Genomic DNA, 18,610 nt, shown 5'->3' with positions numbered 1-18,610 from the left:
TTCATGTCAGATAGGTGCATATTCTGGACGAGCTAAAGCAGTCTGGAGGTAAGACCGGTAGCGGTGGTATGATTTGTTTTTGGTAGTCAAAGATGACGAATGGCACTGGCTTATATTGAGGGATGCACTGTGCAGTAACACTTCAGATCATGTTATGGGGTCGAGGTGAGGCTGAGATCTCTATCGGTGTGGTACTGAGAGACGGAGAGCAGGGGAAGGGGCATCACATTTAACAGAGCTCATTTGTTTCCATTACACACATCTGCAGAGGCAGTTTTGCTTCCTCACTTTCTTTAAGCATCTTTTCTTCTTCTTCATTTGTCAGTGTACCTCTTCTTCTATCTGTTCTCTCTTTCTCTTTTATGGTCTGTCCAGCTGGTGATATCTGAGTGACAAGCAGATAAATGTTATTTATGAACAACGCGCAGCCTCTGAACACAGTATCATCTTCACTTCACATTGACTATGTGCACGCATGTCCGCATTTGAAAATGTGTGGATGTGTGAGCTGACATTCACGAGTCTATATTATCCACTGAGGTCTGGTGTGGTAATGGGCAACAGAAATTGGTCCCACTAGAATCGCCATTACTCGCTGTTCACGGTACAAACAGGGACTTTGAGTCCTCCCTCTCTCCCTCCCCACATCCCTTTTCTTCATCTTTCTTACTTGTCATTCACCTTCTCATTTGTTCTCCCTCTGTCTCTTTCTGTCCTTTCATTTCTGTTTATCCACTGTTCTCCATCCATCCATCCTACAGTCCCTCCATCCCTCTTCCTCTCCTCGCCAGATGGTTAGTGTATCACTGGGATGGCTGTGGAATCAAAGATGCAACTCTTTTTTTGTTTTTTTTCTCCTCCATCGCTCCTTCTCTGCCTCCCTCTCTCTCCCCAGTCTAATTTTAGTGTCTTCCCACTGCGGGGCCTTTAATGCCAGCTACCATATGGTAGCAGAGAGCAGTTGGAGGTGTGGGGGAGCTTTTATAGGTGCGTCGAAGCACAGCTGCAACAATGCACGTCAGGGCTCGGGGTTTTCATTACGCTAATGTTATACCGAGTCAACCTCCCCACCACCACCGCCTCTCAAACCCACTCAACTCCTTTCCCCTTTTCTTAATACTAAACCACAAATTGGTAGGGACTCTTTACTGGAAGGAGGCAATCATAAACCACACAATGGTTGTGACGTGATGTGTTGGCTGGACGCCCACAACACGAGACCTACTGTACAAGCTAGCGTGTCTCTGTTTCCAACTTAAAGTTGTGCTTTAAAAAAAAAAAAAGTTTGCTCTTGTCTTTGCTGTCAACGGTTTTGTTTTTCTTGTGTCATACTTAAGTGAGAGCAGTGCTGTGAGATGAAGGAAAAAAAACACATTTAGAGACAGAGAGAGAGTCGTGATGGGAAGTAACTGAACCACGGCAATTCAGACATGCAAAAACTAAGTCACTATTCTCCTCTGATGGCAAATTACACAGAAACGGAGGGTTGATGAAGTGAAACATATCCTGAACGCTGCATATTCTGAATCGTTTTTTTTTGCCACCATTTGACAAAATGACGAATCCAGCATTTGAACAATAAATCATTCTGAGCAGATTTTAGCTGTGGCTGCTGAACACTACTTGAATTCTTCCCCCTTTTTTTGAGAGAGTGCAGATGTTGGTTAGGAGCAAATGGCCATGCTTTATCACATGAAAAATGATCCAGTCTCCTTCAGTGGTCTGTGTTTCTTGACTCAGTCTTTTTGTTAATGCATCCCCACATCTCTCTGGCAATTAGGATGACCTCTAATTAATATAAGATGAGTTCACCAGGGCCAAAGCAATCTATTTTATGCTTTTTTTTTTTTTTTTTTCAGAGGGTAATTACGATCATAAACTATTAACGGACCATTAACTCGAGCAGGTAAAGCGAAGGCCAGCGCTTGGCATTTCTTTTACTACAGCCAATTACTGAAGGGAGATTTTCATTGGATTATAACATTAATACTACTAAACAAATCATGGCTTGGCTCCATATCCTGTATTATTTATGTATGAAGTTTGCGAAGATCAAATGTTCAAAAAAGTGGAAATAAATCTGTAACTTAGTGTAGGACAAGGAGGGGAAAAACAACGAAGGTGTGAATAAAAGTCTGTAGCATTGAGAAAATTATTTTTTAAAAAATGAAAGGGGAAAAAAATACGCAGCAGACTTTGAGACAAAACAAAGATTAACAGGGCTAAAATTTGCAACGATGGCCCCTCCAATGACTCTTGTGATGTACCTCGCCAAAATAGATCCAACTCTCATTCTGAGCCTGTCTGACGCAACACTTTCATCTTCTTGCTTCAAAATGCACCCCATCAGGTGTCTTTGAAGTGGATGCTCACATACCTGCATGGCCCTATAAGTCCACACAAAAAAGCAGGCCCCCTTGTTAGAGTATATTAAAGAGATTGAAAATATCTCCTGTTCTTTTAAAAATGTATACGCCACAGAGAGACTTTATGGGTGTTAATGCACCCTGGGTCACAGAAAACAGCGGTGGTTCAGTAGTAATGAGCAGAGAGGGGTTTGATGATATGGAAGAAATGGATCTCTTGTTATCTGTGTTTTGGGAATGGAAAGGCAGCTCAGAAACTTATTACATCAGTTTTTTGGGCTTTCTGTTCTTTCCGTAAGTTACTAACATTTTATTGATGTTAACGTATTATGTCTCTGTGCCAATTTAATTTGATAGAGTTTAACATTGTGAAAAGTTAAATTTGATTCAATTTATCCCTTTTTAACAACATAAAACATCAATAACCTGTGATAAGTTTGCTCAAAGCAGTGAATACAACTTGAATATTTCAACTAAATATTTCCTCTTTTCAGATTACTTTTAAGGTGACTTTAATAACCAGGCAGATTTGCATTCTATTATGTTTTTTTGGTATCATGTAAGGAGAAGATGGCTGCAGCAGAACGTGTGTGGCGCAGTGAGATTAGATGCTACAAACAGCAGGAACATGCAAAGACAACTACAGCCGTCAAAAGCTTCTAAGTGAACCTCCTTCAAAAAAACTAAATGCAAACAAGGTGTACCGCAAACTCTGCCAGGTAAAGCTAGAGTATCATAATTCTACCACACTATGCATAATCATTTGAAAGCCAAGCACCAAGCAGACAGTCCATTCACTAATCAATAATCAATAGCTGTGAGCTTTGTCACCAGGCAAAGTAAGTTTAAAGTTGGATGTGCAGGGGCCTCAACTCAAAGATGACAGATAAAAACCTCCTTCTCATCAGCTTTGTCCTGAGTCCAAAGTCAAGGTTTTTCATAGTTCGATGGCATTTGTTGAACCCGAGTTTACAGCGTCAGTGAGTCCGTCTCTCTCTCTTTCTATACGTTTGCGGTGGCTTCTTCAAATAATAGACGGCTAGTTCCCAGCAAATATTGATCAGTATTTCTGCTTGAAATGCCCATCACTACCAGCACCCAACAAACAACAAACGGTTGTCAGTGTTGCCGAGTATTTCCTCTCATAATTCAGTGATGTTTCTTTCTGCAGGCCAACCTGCCGCTACTTCAGAGGGAGCTGCTGCACTGTGCCCGGCTGGCCAAGCAGAACCCAGCTCAGTACCTGGCCCAGCATGAGCAGCTACTCCTGGACACCAGCACCACCTCCCCTGTGGACTCCTCCGAACTCCTGCTGGACGTCAATGAAAACGGCAAGAGAAGGACCCCAGACAGGTGGGTCCATCAGAAAATCCTAACATTACTCTGGGAATTTTGTATTTAGTGACTCTTTAATTGGGTTAGAATTGTTAATACAATTAAAAGAATCAGTCAGAATGAAGAGTTTATGAATACATTAAAAAAAAAAAAAAAAAAACAGCTCAGGCTTATTTTTTCTCTCTATTATTTGATCTCATGCATAAATCCCTTTGAGGGGGGGGGGGGGGGGGGGGGGGGGGGGGGGGGGGGGGGGGGGGGGGGGGGGGGGGGGGGGGGGGGGGGGGGGGGGGGGGGGGGGGGGGGGGGGGGGGGGGGGGGGGGGGGGGGGGGGGGGGGGGGGGGGGGGGGGGGGGGGGGGGGGGGGGGGGGGGGGGCTGCCCCCATCCCCACAAGCCCTTACATTACAACACATACACAGGCTGAGCCAATGCTAGGAAATAGTGTGATGTGTAAATGTATGTATGGGAAGTGTCTGTCAGTGCACCACTGGGCCTCATGATGTGCTCTGTTGGACATCTCAGCTCCTGGCTTCTGCTCTTAATGGGCCAGAACTGAGGAAGAGGAAGAGATGGGGAAAGTAGACCTAGCTTCACACACACACACACACACACACACACACACACACACACACACACACACACACACACACACACACACACACACACACACACACACACACACACACACATACATCATGAGGACAGAAAAGTGCAGATGTGTCAGTGAATGTATGAAATCCTTCCACTTTGTATAATTTTAATACCATTTACTTCCATGCTTGCTTGGGTGCACAAGTAAAGAGTATGTGTGAGTGTGAGCGTGTCTCTCTCAGCATCAATTCAACCTGAGCCAAATCACTATATCCATTTATTGTCACAGACTTTGGTAATGACTCCCTGTTTCCTGCTCTAATGGACAAGCATCCAGACGTTCCTTCCAGGAACACACAGTGTATCTCCCCCAATCCAACAATCTCCCCCCAAAGCAGGAAACAGAAACAAGCACAAAATCCGTCCAGACTGATGGTGTGTGTGTGTGTGTGTGTGTGTGTGTGTGTGTGTGTGTGTGTGTGTGTGTGTGTGTGTGTGTGTGTGTGTGTGTGTGTGTGTGTGTGTGTGTGTGTGTGTGTGTGTGTGTGTGTGTGTGTGTGTGTGTGTGTGTGTGTGTATGTTTAAGACTCGAGCTCATTCCCCAGCAAATGAAATTTTATGTAATAGAGGTGCAATATGAATAAAAAATAACATCAGAATCTCCTGTATGTCTAGATTGAAGACAAGCTTGTGAACATTCGTGTTTTGTTGTTTGTTTGTGCCAGTGCTTCAAGCACAATGTATGCATTGTCTTTTCAAAGAATACAACAAAAAAAAGAGCCCTGGGGGTATAACATTTTTAACACGGGCAGGGAAAGGAAAATGTACATTTTATATTTGCTGAGGGACAAAAATGCTGAATGTGATATTAATAATTCTCACCTCTCTTTCCCCCAACAGTCGGATAGGCATACTTTTTCTGTAATACCTGCATATTTGCAGGCCGTCTGGTGCATAGGGGAGTGGGCTTTGGGGAAAAGGTGTGCATGTAAATGTAAAAGGGAATATATGGAGAGAGAAAAAAAAAAGTAAGTATGAATCTGTATTCAGTGAGAAAACGCTGTCTCTGTGTGTGAATGTGTGTGCGCATGATTCTCTATCCAGTGTGAAAGTATGCTTCATGTATGTGCATTTCTGTAAGTGTTTGGGCCTGAGTGTGTGTGTGTGTGTGTGTGTGTGTGTGTGTGTGTGTGTGTGTGTGTGTGTGTGTGTGTGTGTGTGTGTGTGTGTGTGTGTGTGTGTGTGTGTGTGTGTGTGTGTGTGTGTGTGTGTGTGTACCTAGGGAGATGGGCTGATAACACATACAGATGAGGCTCTAGCACCAATATGGCTGGCTAAGCACCTCTGCTTTCTGCTTACCTCTGCTCTGCATTCCCACACACTGGAGCCAGTGTCAGAATATTGGAATTTGAATGGGAATCCTTAATTACAGACAACAATGCACTATCAATGCATCCTGATTAATACCATGGCCTGCAGAAACCAGACCAGGAATATCATAGCACATTATGCATATGAGAAACATAAGACATATTTTATAGTGTATACCGTAAAGTCTCTAACACAAGCCACCATTTAAATAATGGCTGAGAGTGCAACATTGCTGGTACCTACACTGGTAACGGCTTGCATTGTAAATTCATTTCAATTCAGCATATTTTCAGAATATTCATTCCCTCAACAGCATGCAACATAATTACACTGTTGCATTATTCCTCTGAGCTTCTCTTTAAAAAAAAACAACTACTGTTCTCACTCTGTAATTGGTTAATTCAGATCCGTTTGCCTTGTTTTGATAAGTGCAAGTCTTCCAGACCAGCGAAGGAGCAACAACTCTTGAAACATTTTAATGTGACCTAGAGCCCATGTTAAATCTGTAAAACAACAAGGAGTAGAAGACAGCTGAGCTAAATATTCTCCATCAGTATTTTGCGTATTTGTATGAAAGTCTTGCTTTTTAACCACATTAGTATAGAGACAATGTGAATCCAATCTCTCTATTATTGACATATTGTTTGTTTGTCATGAGAAAAAACAGGTCCAGGAATTGGCATGTGAACGTGTGTGCATGTGTACACTGTAGTTCCTGTAGATATAAACAGTGTTGCAGCAGGAAGACTGGGGAGAAGAGTGTGTGTGTGTGTGTGTGTGTGTGTGTGTGGGGGGGGGATGAGTCGAGGGACAAGGAGAGATGGACGGATGGAAGGAAAGAGCATATGGAGAGCTGTGGATGAGCATTAGCAGCCCATAAAAAAAGCTCATTAAGAAGTTCAATCTGTTCATCGGAGAGAGAGATGGGGAGAGAGAGAGAGAGAGAGATGGGGAGAGAGAGAAATGGAGAGAGAGAGAGAGAGAGAGAGAGAGAGAGAGAGAGGGAGAGAGAGAGAGAGAGAGAGAGAGAGAGAGAGAGAGAGAGAGAGAGAGAGAGAGAGAGAGAGAGCAAGAGAGGAAACTGGGGGATTGCAGACACACACACACACACACACACACACACACACACACACACACACACACACACACACACAAAGGGATATAGAGACACATGTGCAAGGATTTTCACACACACAATCACACCTGGCCACATTAATCTTTAGAAGCAGGCTTACAAAAATCCAACTGATCCCCTGGAAACTACTTGTGTGAGTATGTATGCATGTGTGTGTGTAATTTGTGTGAACACATGCGTTCGAGCTTTAGTTGTGTGCATGTGTAGCAATGAATGGACGTGTCTTCAATGGAAGAACTCCAAGGTGAGTCCAGAAAAAGCAGCTTTGTGGCAATTACTTTATCTGGTAGGGGGTTAGATGAATACCTTTACAATAGCTCGAGAGGGAGGACCACTTCTTGTGCTGATATGGTTCTAGTATGAAATAACTTTAACAAACACAATCACTCATTTTTACAAAACAGGTGTGATATATAATCATCACACCAATTTATACCTGTGTGCTCCTTCCATCCCCTTTTATTTCCTTTTCTGCTGATCTATTGTGCCCTTTAGAGGTCTTTTGGTTTCTGCCTGGCTGTCACGGTAGAAAGAACATTCAAGAGTGGTAACAACAGTAAAACTTCAGTCATACGGTGTCTCATATTCTGTCTTGAAATCGTATTTTACTTGCAGCAAATAAAAAATATGCCAGTAGAGGGAAATAATTATCTACTTTTACCCAAAGCAGTGTCACTGGTTTAAGGTGTCTTATAAAAGGAGATGATTTCTATCAAGAAAAAATGAAATTACTAGTAATTCACCTTGCTGCAAGAAACATTGTTTCAGCTCACAGTGCCGTGCTAGATTCAATGAAAATTCAATACAGACTCACACCTCATCTGTCTCTGTCACCACCCAGAACCAAAGAGAACGGCTTCGAGCGCGATGGCACCCTGCACCCAGATGTTCACCCGAGCAAACGGCCCTGCACCATAAGCCCCGCCCAGCGTTTCAGCCCATCCAATGGGCTCTCATACCAACCCAACGGCCTGCCTCACCCCGGCCCGCTCCCTCCACAGCACTTCAGGCTAGACGACATGGCCATCGCCCATCACTACCGTGACACCTACAGACACCCCGCCTCCAATCATCGGGAGGTTCGGGAGAGACCCCGGCCTATTGGTAAGGACACACTAAAGGAGATTTTATCTCCAAAAGTAATCACAACAGTTATATTATTTCACATAATTTATCAGGCTTTTCAGTTCCTTATATAGCTCTAAAACAATAATGACAAACAGTCTCTCTGACCACAAGATCATACCACAGCCTCAGAGAGAAAATACATAAAGCGGAGACCACGGGAAGCTAATGGCTGATACAAGTTTGACACTGAGATGTATGAGCACTCTGTAGCGGGACTTTTAGGCACAGTTTAGTTGTAAATGCATTTTTCTGCATAGAGCGAGAGCCGATGAGGCTGTAATGATGACTTTGGCTCTTTACTAAAAATAGGAGAGACATTTACCATGTCTCGCCTTGTGATGGATGTTTACTGGACTGGAAGCTCAGTCATTTGAGTCCTGCCCTCGGGGACGGAGAGAGATATCAAGACAGCAAAGAAAAGCATGAGTGGGGGAGGAGGAGGAGAGAGAGAGAGAGAGTGTCACACAGGGACCAAATGAAGGATAAATGAAAGGGAGTGCAAGGGAATGATGGAGTAGTAATACACCGATCGATCCTCTGTGTCATACTGACTTGCTCTTTGTTTATCTTTCTGTTTGTCTCGCAGGTATGCATGCAGGGACCAGGCAGGAGGAAGTGATTGACCACAGGCTGACAGACAGAGAATGGGCTGAGGAGTGGAAGCACCTTGACCATGTAAGAAAAGTAATAACATTTTTTTATTACTATACTCTCCAGTTCTGTCTCTTTAAGTAACGGAGACAATCAATCTTACCATTTCATATTAAATGATGATCCATTACATTTCTTTGTTACAATGCAGATACTTTAGCATCCTGTAAGAGAACTTTATTTACTACTGTATACAAAAGAAGAGTCACTTTTACTTTGTGTTTGTCTGTTTTGGACTATTTAAAAATGTTACAAGTTCAATCAAAAGAAAACGCTATTATTACATGCATATTAAGACTAATAGCCAGTGTGTTTTATATTGAATAAGATGTGTATGTGCATGCTTGCATGTAAATGTGTTACCCTGCAATGTAACAAGAATACAATGAAGATAGTGTTGTTAATTTATATAAAGCTGCAATCTGTTACTTCCTGCATGTGCTGTTTCACCTTATTGTTGTTGGTATGCAGTCAAACGTTTATCAACTAATCCCACCAATATACGTGAGGAAATAAAGCCTTCTGGAGAGGTGTGATTTGACAAACCTCATCAACATTATAACAGTGAAAGTGTGTCTTTGAAACATACACCTATTATCCCACAGCCACATTCCACCTCACAGATGAAACTAATAATGTCGCACTAAAATAATATGACAGATGTTAAGTTTTAATTTAGAAACTCAACCTCCACAACAACAGCCTTGCTGAATTTAAATCAACCCGTGCGTCCCGTCTATGTGTAAACTCAGCGCCGTGTCTCTTCCCTGTCACCCCCAGCTGCTAAACTGTATCATGGACATGGTGGAGAAAACAAGGCGCTCGCTGACGGTACTGCGACGGTGCCAAGAGGCCGACCGCGAGGAGCTCAACTACTGGATCCGACGATACAGCGATGCTGAAGAGCTGAAGAAGGGTGCCGCTAGTGGCCAATCAAGGCAACAGAGCCCCGCATCACAGGAAAATGCGACATCAGGTAACGAATCACATACATGTGTCAGAGGTATTATTAGAAATCATAGCCGCAAAGAAATTAGTATCTGTATGTTTAAGTCTAAATCCTTAAGACAACTGATCTTCAGTTCTCGAGTGGAATCTCTGATTTATTCTTCCTTTATGAGTTTATATATATATAGACAACATTGATAGTGTTTAATTGTTTGAAACATTCATTCCAACTGTTTTCTTAATCCACTTGCCTCCACAGTTTAAGATGTTAACTAATATAAACTGCCTTGCAATCTGTCCTTTTTATTCAGCTGTCTTAAATCTGAAGTTCTGGAAGGCCTTATAATGTATTATTATCATATTTGTATTTGGTTGGTTTCCATATTACAATATATGAAAGTGATGGTGTTACTTCATTTTTAAAGCAGTTTTATGTCAAAAAGGGCTAATGTTGAAAATGGAGTTCCCCAGGGTTCAATTCTTGGCCCACCATGTTTACATTTGTATGTGGTAACACCAGGCCATATCATAAGAAATTAATGTTATCATAATTATAGTGATGGCAGTCAGCCTTGGATATTCCCATCACATTAAATCCTGAGTTAATTTACATCTCAGTCATTTTTTTTTTTTTATTTTTTTTTTAAGGGATGGTTATCTTTATTTTCAACCATTTAGAGGTCCCATTAGGAGAAACCAACAGGTTCTACACATGCTGATATGTTCGACAATCTTTCGCAAAGTCCAAACATTGGTTGATCTCTGGTTACCATGTCTGTGTTTGCGTCTCCACAGAAATTCACAGGGAGCTGCTGCACCGGCCTGTGTCTGGCTACGTACCAGAAGAGGTCTGGAAGAAAGCTGGTGAGCTTGTGGTGCCTCTGATCATAACACAAACGCACACATTCTCCCATTTTTAGTTCATCTCTCTGCAGTTTTTAAGACTCTTAGCTTTGAAGAAAACAAGGCCATCTCTTTCATATAGATGGTAGCTGATATGTAGTGCTCCTTCAAACCAATGTCTGCCCCGTCATATCAATGTAGTCTACTTTCTGGAACCTCTATACTTGCATTGAAGAGTCGGGCATCTCTTATATGTATGTATATCTGATGCAGTAGGATGCTGAAAAATAAGAGCTTCACCATCACACTCCAAATATGATGTCAGGCCTTATAACAATTTTATTGCACCTGTCAAATAGGGACATAAGTAGCTTTTACAGCTGGTCCAATGGTTTTGCTGTTAAAACTACAGTAGCAAGATTTGGTATCTACTTGCTTTTGGCACTTTTGTTATTCCCATAACGACAGACAAGCGGCTATTCTACTTAACAAAATTGGAGAGGGAAAATTTTAGAGCCAGATTAGATCAAGTATTAAAACTAATTTATTGTTTTAAAAACAAAAAAACAGCAGTTTTTAGAACATTTTTAGAACACACAAACATCAAAGTCATGAGCGCAGCTGCAATCACCATTATCGCTGTCCTCTAAAACTGAGAAAATTTTTCACTGAGGGTTTAGTGCTTGAGGAATCCACTTCGTATTCACCATCAGTGATACAGTATGTCTGCCTTTTAAACCCCTTGGAGAAAAGAAATTGTCCCCTTGCTTGACCAAGCATGATGTGTGAGATACTCAGAACAAGTAATATGCATTTAAATTGAATTGAGTATCACCATCGGGACTCTGCCTGCTCTCCAGCACTCTCCCTCCCCTCCCCAGCCTTGATCGATCTTCCATCTAAGGCATTTGGTGTGTAATCACAATTCCATGCACCAGGCATATATCACAAGGCACTAGGGCAATTTCCATGACTTCAGTCAGGTTAAAGACAAAACCACCCTGGTTTAAAAATTTAGCTTAATCACAATGGAGAGAAAATGTCTCTGTCTTCATAAAAGCACACATTCGGTCTGATATTGACAACAGATTTTATGTTTGGAATACAAGTGTAATGTGTACAAAGGAAACAAAGTAAAGTGAAGCATATTTGTCAGACATAAAGCTGTATTTATCTTTTGTCTGTAGGATAAATGGGACTCGCTATTTTACTTTGTATCGGCATTCTTCTCAGTATTTCTGTTTTCCTTTTCACTCCAGTCACTTATATTCTGGCTGAGGAGAGACTGATTTAAATGTGACCCAGGGAGGATGGCAAAATAGGATTTTTAACACAATGGAGTGCAGCCGTGAATACATCTGTTTGAAATGGGCAAAATGTTTACAGTTGGTGATAAATATTCAAGCACCTTGCACGGTGCCCTACCGGTTTCCCACTTCCCCTCACCGCATGGGCCTCTGGGATCACAATGGAAATGCATAATTTAAATATAAATTGCCTGATTTGCATACACAATTAGTCAAGTTACAGGCTTGATGGGAGCAAACAAAAAGCCCTCCTTTTGCTTTGACGTTCAGTTGGAATTCCACTGCTTAACACCCACACGGCAAGGTTATTCATTCTACAAAACAAGTATAAAATAACACATTGCTCCAGATCAAAAGCACATTTTAAGAGTGGTTACCTGGGATTAATTGGCTCATGCTGTTGCGTTGAGAATATTTGTTTTTTTCCAATTGGAAAAAAAAATGTTTTTGTTTGCTCATCTTCAAATACGATCATTTCAGCTGTCCATTAAAACATCACAAACTGGCCCTCCAGGACCTAACTGATTAAATATGCCACATTTAAGGCATATGATTGTAACCAGAAGCAGGTACACTATAGTGACTGGTTGATAAATAGGAATTGCTGACAGCCTGAATAATTTAATGAAAGTAACTGAAGAGTCTTGTGCCTAATATTCTACAAGATTTACAAAATTTTGGTTTGATTTTCAAATTAATTTGGTAGAGTAAAACCAGAAACGAAGGAAAGTTATTCTCTGAAATTAAGAGCTCACTACAATGGCTTCAGTAGTTTCCTTAGCCATGACATAATTATTATCAGCTATGCCAGATTTTGTTTAAACAGATATGATTTATATCTTTCAGATGTGTTAAAGATTTAGCAGCTGAAGCACCTTTAGCACTGAGGACTGCGGAAGGCTCAAACTTAGACAGCATTACTGTTGAATTAAACTTCTCAGTTTATGTCAGAAAAATGTTATTTACAATGGCAGACACACTTTAAGATGATCCAGTTATTATTCATGGGTGCCAAAGAATCTTCATCTCACATTGTTATTCCAATGGAAATACAAAGAGAGACGCCACTTTACCTGTGCTGGCATGGTCGAACCATAATGAATCAAACTTGTATTGCTAATTTACCTCATCTTTGTATGAGAGATGTTTATATTCAGATATATTAACTGTGGTATTCCTAACAAAATGCAAATATAGACATACTGTTTACTCATTGAATAAAGCGCCCCAACGATAGAGTGATATGATGCACGCTATGTTGCAGGTGCGGGAGGCTTGAATTCCTCTGTCTCCACACTCTTTCCAGAAGAGGCGGTGAATGAGGTGAAGCGGCAGGCAATGTCAGAGCTGCAGAAAGCCGTGTCAGAGGCCGAGCGTAAAGCTCACGAGATGATCAGCAGCGAGCGGGCCAAGATGGAGCGCACGGTAGCCGAGGCCAAGCGCCAAGCGGCCGAGGATGCGCTCTCCATAATCAACCAACAGGAGGACTCGAGCGAGGTAGGAACGAACACAGACCTCCTCAGCCTTTCAAACACATCATCAACGCGGTCGTTAGGATCTTCTTGTTTGGTAGCTATGGTACTGCATCTTCCTTTGTTATAACTTTGACTATGCTTTTGAAGCCACCTGTTCAAGTGACTCCTAAATAACCCTTTTTTTTTTTTTTTTTTCCAATTACAGTTCTGTTGTATTTTATCATCATATTAGTAAAAGCAAATAATCATGCCTCTTCTTTAAAGTAAAATATTGCTGATTAGTGAAAGATTTAAATTTGGCATTTTCTAGTCATGAGAAACTGTGAGGGAGAGCAAAATAAAGCAAAACAAGGACAATCAAGCGCCTATTACCCTCGCTAGCCTGCGTCCTCTTTTTTCCAAAAGGGTAGCTAAAATGTTTCTATGGGTGCTACCAATTCAGCTGAGAAGAAATAAAGGGTTTTCATTATCTAATCACTATTGGAGACTTTGGCGTTTCACCTGTTACGTGAAAGGGAAATATGTCTCACATCTGACATTAATTGCAGAGGCGATGTTTGTGACAGAGAAGCGCCCGAGAGGAGAACCTTCAAAGGTTGTTTATAACTTTGTTCTCCCGTTTCCTGTGGATATGCAGCCACCTTGACATGCTCTCACTGCGGTTTCCAAGATATATCAGAGGCCCTGCGTGTAATAGAGAGATGGGTTTTTGATCTGTCTGGGGCTTTGTTTTAAGTTTAGGTGCCAAGTGTAAAAGCAGAGGCTTGTTTTAACGACGCGCAGACTGATGCATCAATTTCTGCTGCTAATCTTCTCATTGTATTTGCTAGTTCTCTGTTTGATGGGTCATTTTGTTGTCATAAACATAGAATTATCTTTCTGTTGTGAAGAAAAACATAAAGTCAAATAAGCAGGGGCTCCTAATTACAGTTTTAGCGTTCATCACCTCAACCGGACTACCGTGTGTCTGATTGTGACTCCTGCTGCCTTTGAGATTTTTTTGGTGTTAGTTTGACGTCGTCACTTTCTGTCCGTCAGAGCTGCTGGAACTGTGGCCGCAAAGCCAGCGAGACGTGCAGCGGCTGCAACACGGCGCGGTACTGCGGCTCCTTCTGCCAGCACAAGGACTGGGAGAAGCACCACCACGTCTGCGGTCAGACCCTCCAGGCCCAGCAGCAGCAGCAGCAGCAGCAGCAGGCCAGCCAGCAGCAGGGAGGCGTTCCGGGGTCGGACACCCCTGCTCCCATCAGCTCCTCCGCCTGCACCCCGAGCAGCGGGACCGGGAGTCCGGCTGCTACCCCGCCTGCTGCTACCCCGCGCTCATCCACCCCCAGCACCCCGTCCTCCTCTGCCCTTGATGGCACACCCCGCTAAAGACTCCCACGGAGGTTGTAGCAGCCAGCCCGCAACACTACAAACAGCATGACTGTCTGCATTGCCTTGCTAAGATAACCTGGCTGACAGAGAGAGATGGCAATGCTTCTGTCTATCCTGCAGCGTAGTCATAGAAGGAGAAGGAGGAGGAAGAGGAGGAAGAGGAGGAGGAGGTCCATAATCAGGTCATATTGACTTGCTATGACTTTAAAGAAACACAAAGATATTCTTTGTTTTGAATGAATGAATTTAAATATTGACATACTTTTATTGTTACACTTGCTATTCTCGTTGTGTGTTTGTCGTTGTACCTGTTGTTGTTAATGTTGTTGTCATTGTAGCTTATCTTATTTTCTCCTGTAAATATAAAGAGACTGATCAGAAATAGCCGTGAACTCAAGACAAGTATATCTGACCTCCCCTTTTTAAATGTTTTTTTTTTTTTTTTTAATTTTTCATCCTTGAATTTAGGCTTATTTCCTTCCTGTACCTGGGACATGAGACTAGCCAACCTCAGACATTTTACCAAACAACATACCAAGGGAACATAACTAGCTAGCCGAACGACTGACGTCATCAATACTCCTTGTAAAGAAAGATATTAGAGTTAAATACCCTGAAAGACCCACGTACGGATGAATAAACAAGTTTGCCGCCTGGAAAGGGAAGAGGGATGGACTGAATCTCTGGCCCACAGACCGCCATGAAATGGGCAGATGTGCAGCAGATTGCAAGCAGAGCCAGCTGTTCAACCAATGTTATTTCCCTCTCACTTGTAATGATATCCAGGTCAGTGGGTTGGGAAATACTAACCCGTCTCCCCGAAGGATGTAAAAGGAAGCATTCTTGGACAAGGTACAAAACTTTGCCCACTGCACATGTGGAGGATGGACTGAATACAATTCGCACACGCACGCTCGGTGGGTCACAAAAGCCGTCACACAGGAAGTGAAGTCATCATCCCACCGGCAGGACTGTCTAATCACTTGGACAGCAGCCGCTGGGCCACACAAGAGCTGGAAACCCACAGTGTGGAGACTCGCCCCAAACGCTCCCCTCCTCGTCTCAACTTTGAAAAACATTTTCATCTTTCTTCATGTTCTTCTTTGTTTTCTGTAGATGTCATGGTGTTTATGACTTCTGTCCTGTGGTGTCACCAATGGTTATTTATTGTATATGTGTTGGACAATTGTGACAATGCATATTACTTCAACCGGTCACAACTCTTGAGTCCTTCATAACTCTCTCTCTCTCTCTCTCTCTCTCTCTCTCTCTCTCTCTCTCTCTCTCTAGCTGGTGCAAAAAGAGGTAAAAAAAAAAAAAAAAAAAAGTGTTATCTTTTTTCCAAGCTGCTTTTCTATTCTGTGTGTAAGTGGTAGATTCCTCGTAGTTCTATAAGTTTCACTTCCCTTCGTCCTCAAGAAAAGACACAGGCTATATCTCAGAGCTGCTACTTGAGTCCGACCCAGATCTTTTCTGAGAACTAGCATGTTGCGCAGAATGCTAACCTAAATGTTTTGTACAAGGGACATACATAAATGTATTTGCACTGTCACAGAGGTTATTTCGGCATGCTTCTTTTCAGCATACTTGTGTTGTCGGTATAGAGCCATAATTCATCAACCATTTTGTATGTAGTATTAGCATTATCTGGTTTTACATACTATGGATGGGGGGGGAGTTGGAAAAATGTAAAATCACCAAACCCAATTATTTCCTTTTCTACTCGACATGCTAAGAAAAGCAGCCATAAGGTCTTTTTTTTGTTTTTGTTTTAATAGTTACAGACAGTGCATGCACATTACTGAACGTTTGTTAAATATTTGTTATTTTTTAGAAAAAGTGAAAAACAACCAAAAAAAAAAGTACAAAATACGTTAAAAAAAAAAAACTATTCTAACAAACTAACTTTCCAAATGCAGAGGTGTAGACTCCGATTGACAGCTTTAACACTGCAAAGCACCAGGTAACACAGTATTAACACAAGAGTTAAACATAAAAACACCAAAAACAGCCAAAGACTGACACCAAGGACCAAAATCCTGATTTAAACGATTTTTGAAAAGAGGTTTGTCCACTCCGACATGTAGGTTATTTATTTCTGCCGGTTTTTGTTGATGAACAAAACCAACTTCAGTATCACATTAATTTATTTTCAATCCTTTCTGGAGATCAGCAGCACTCATCTTGCATTGTGAAATGAGAAGGTGTGAATTAAACATCATGAACATGCACAGCAGTGTTACATTTAAACTGGAGCAATAATAACTAATGTAACACAAATACGGATAACTTCCGTAACCATTTTTGAAGAACGTTTTGAGATACCTTTTGATTATCTTTGTACATTTTCTCATTACACAAATGTCAGATTGAGTTAAGTGCCCATTTCATCTTTAAGCAGTAAAGTTTTTGATTCACAGAGGTGAATGTGAGACTGGGCTTTCACAACAATTCCATTTCGCAGTTTGTTTTGTACTTATTTATATCAAATCATGTCATATTTGGGATAATCAGTTGCAGCTTTGTTATAAATATTCAGTGTAAATCAAACAAACCTCTCATTCGCAGTAAGAGAGCACTTACCCCGACACACACAAAAAGGCTCTTCACCCTAAAACACCTTGGTGCTACACAGAAGCGCGTTACAAATTCTGACCTCAAGGAACAAGTGGAGGCCCACAAAGGTTCGGGGCAGTTCGCTCCCTCTGTACTTCCTCATCTCTCCCTTCTTGTCTAACTAAAATACACACCTGCATTCTTGACTTCAAAGGGTTAAACAATCCAAAAAGGTGTCTGACACCCTACTAGCGACTTCTCAGAAGCTGTAAAGAAACAGCCAAGCTGTTTTAACACTAGTGTATTTAAAGGTATACCACAAATAACATATGTTTTCATTGTTATCAGGGCAAAATCTGGGTTAAAAAAAAACAACTAAGACAAACATTACCACTCAATAATTCTTTGAGAAGCTCTATTTTTTTCTTCTTTTTTTTTTTTTCTTTCTTCCCTCCTCTATGTGTGTTTTGCTACAAATTCCTCGGTGGCAAACAAGTCTCACTCTACCTCTTACAGCACGATAAGAGCATCAGTCGCGGCGCTGATACTGGTCTAGTCGAAACCAAATGGGCACAAGAGAACAGGAAAATAAAAAACCCAAAGTCGAAGCTCATACAGCTGCAAAACCATATCACTACTTGGTAACAATGCAGACCTCATAAATAGATGAAACATAAATGAAGAGAAATGAGAAAAAAAAAAACTGAAAAAAACTTTTGTTATGTTCCTTTATGCCTGTGGCGTTTCTAGAGTACATCAAGAGTTTGAATTGTTTGAACAGGTTTTAAAAATTGTGCTGATTTTAAAGAAAAGTGTTGTTGATTCCTATTTCGATGACACAAGCTAAGGTAACAGATAAGAAATGTTTCTCTTGCAATTTTTCTTCCCTCTTTCCCCTCCACCCTTTTCTTCTCTGTTGTGAAGACATGCTGAAGTGCTTGTCGACTTGTCAGCTGGGGGGAGGATAAACAAAAACAAAGCTTGTAAAAAAAAAAATAAAAAAAAAGGAAATAACAAAAAAAAAATTAAGGCTATGAATTTAGGCATGCCTATTTTTCACAATAGCGGGAAATGTTATTTGAATTTCCTACATATCAAGAAGCATCGGGGAAATGTAGGGGCCAGCAGTGAACAGCGAAGGCCGTAGCATTAATCCGGGGGAATGAGTTGAACTTTAGGGGTGGGAGGGTTTTTCCGTTCTCTTGAGAAAATTTATTGTGGAAAAAAAGGAGCTCAAATGATTTGAAGTTGTTGTGCAATACTTAATTGAGACATGAAAACCACAGGTTAGTGGTAGGCTGACACTAAGCGGTCTGTCCATCGCTTAGGGTCAGTGTCCTCTAGAGAGCTTTCCAGTCTACTATGTCAGAACTGTGGTTTCTTGTTTTTCTTTTTTTTTCTTTTTGTTTTCTTAATTTTAATTCTTTTTTGGGCTGTAAACTATGGTCTGTCAGTCTGTGAAACTTTGCAGTATAATTCTGGTATTGTTGTTCTCTTCACGGTGTAATAAATATGTTAATTCCTG

The 18,610-nt window shown here is 41.5% G+C and overlaps 1 protein-coding gene across 4 annotated transcripts in view; it reads left to right on the top strand.

Moving 5' to 3' along the window:
• Positions 1 to 18,610, top strand: part of runx1t1 (RUNX1 partner transcriptional co-repressor 1) — a 61,890-nt gene extending 43,280 nt beyond the window's left edge. The window contains exons 5-11 of one of the 4 annotated variants that reach the window (XM_069696572.1): positions 3,538 to 3,719; positions 7,642 to 7,904; positions 8,515 to 8,603; positions 9,360 to 9,555; positions 10,323 to 10,391; positions 12,984 to 13,174; positions 14,191 to 18,610. In XM_069696572.1, coding sequence (XP_069552673.1) covers positions 3,538 to 3,719; positions 7,642 to 7,904; positions 8,515 to 8,603; positions 9,360 to 9,555; positions 10,323 to 10,391; positions 12,984 to 13,174; positions 14,191 to 14,526 — 1,326 coding nt within the window. In that variant the 3' untranslated portion in view covers positions 14,527 to 18,610. Of the gene's footprint in view, positions 1 to 3,537; positions 3,720 to 7,641; positions 7,905 to 8,514; positions 8,613 to 9,359; positions 9,556 to 10,322; positions 10,392 to 12,941; positions 13,175 to 14,190 lie in introns of all 4 variants that reach the window. The other 3 variants (XM_069696556.1, XM_069696564.1, XM_069696548.1) reach the window with 3 other exon arrangements.

Source organism: Brachyistius frenatus, unplaced genomic scaffold, assembly GCF_029030835.1.
Source record: "Brachyistius frenatus isolate BFR_SWC_R1_liver_20210118 unplaced genomic scaffold, ASM2903083v1 Contig_2, whole genome shotgun sequence".
NCBI lineage: Eukaryota > Metazoa > Chordata > Actinopteri > Embiotocidae > Brachyistius > Brachyistius frenatus.
Note: the sequence above shows the minus strand (reverse complement) of the source record. Positions and strands in the feature narration are given on the sequence as shown.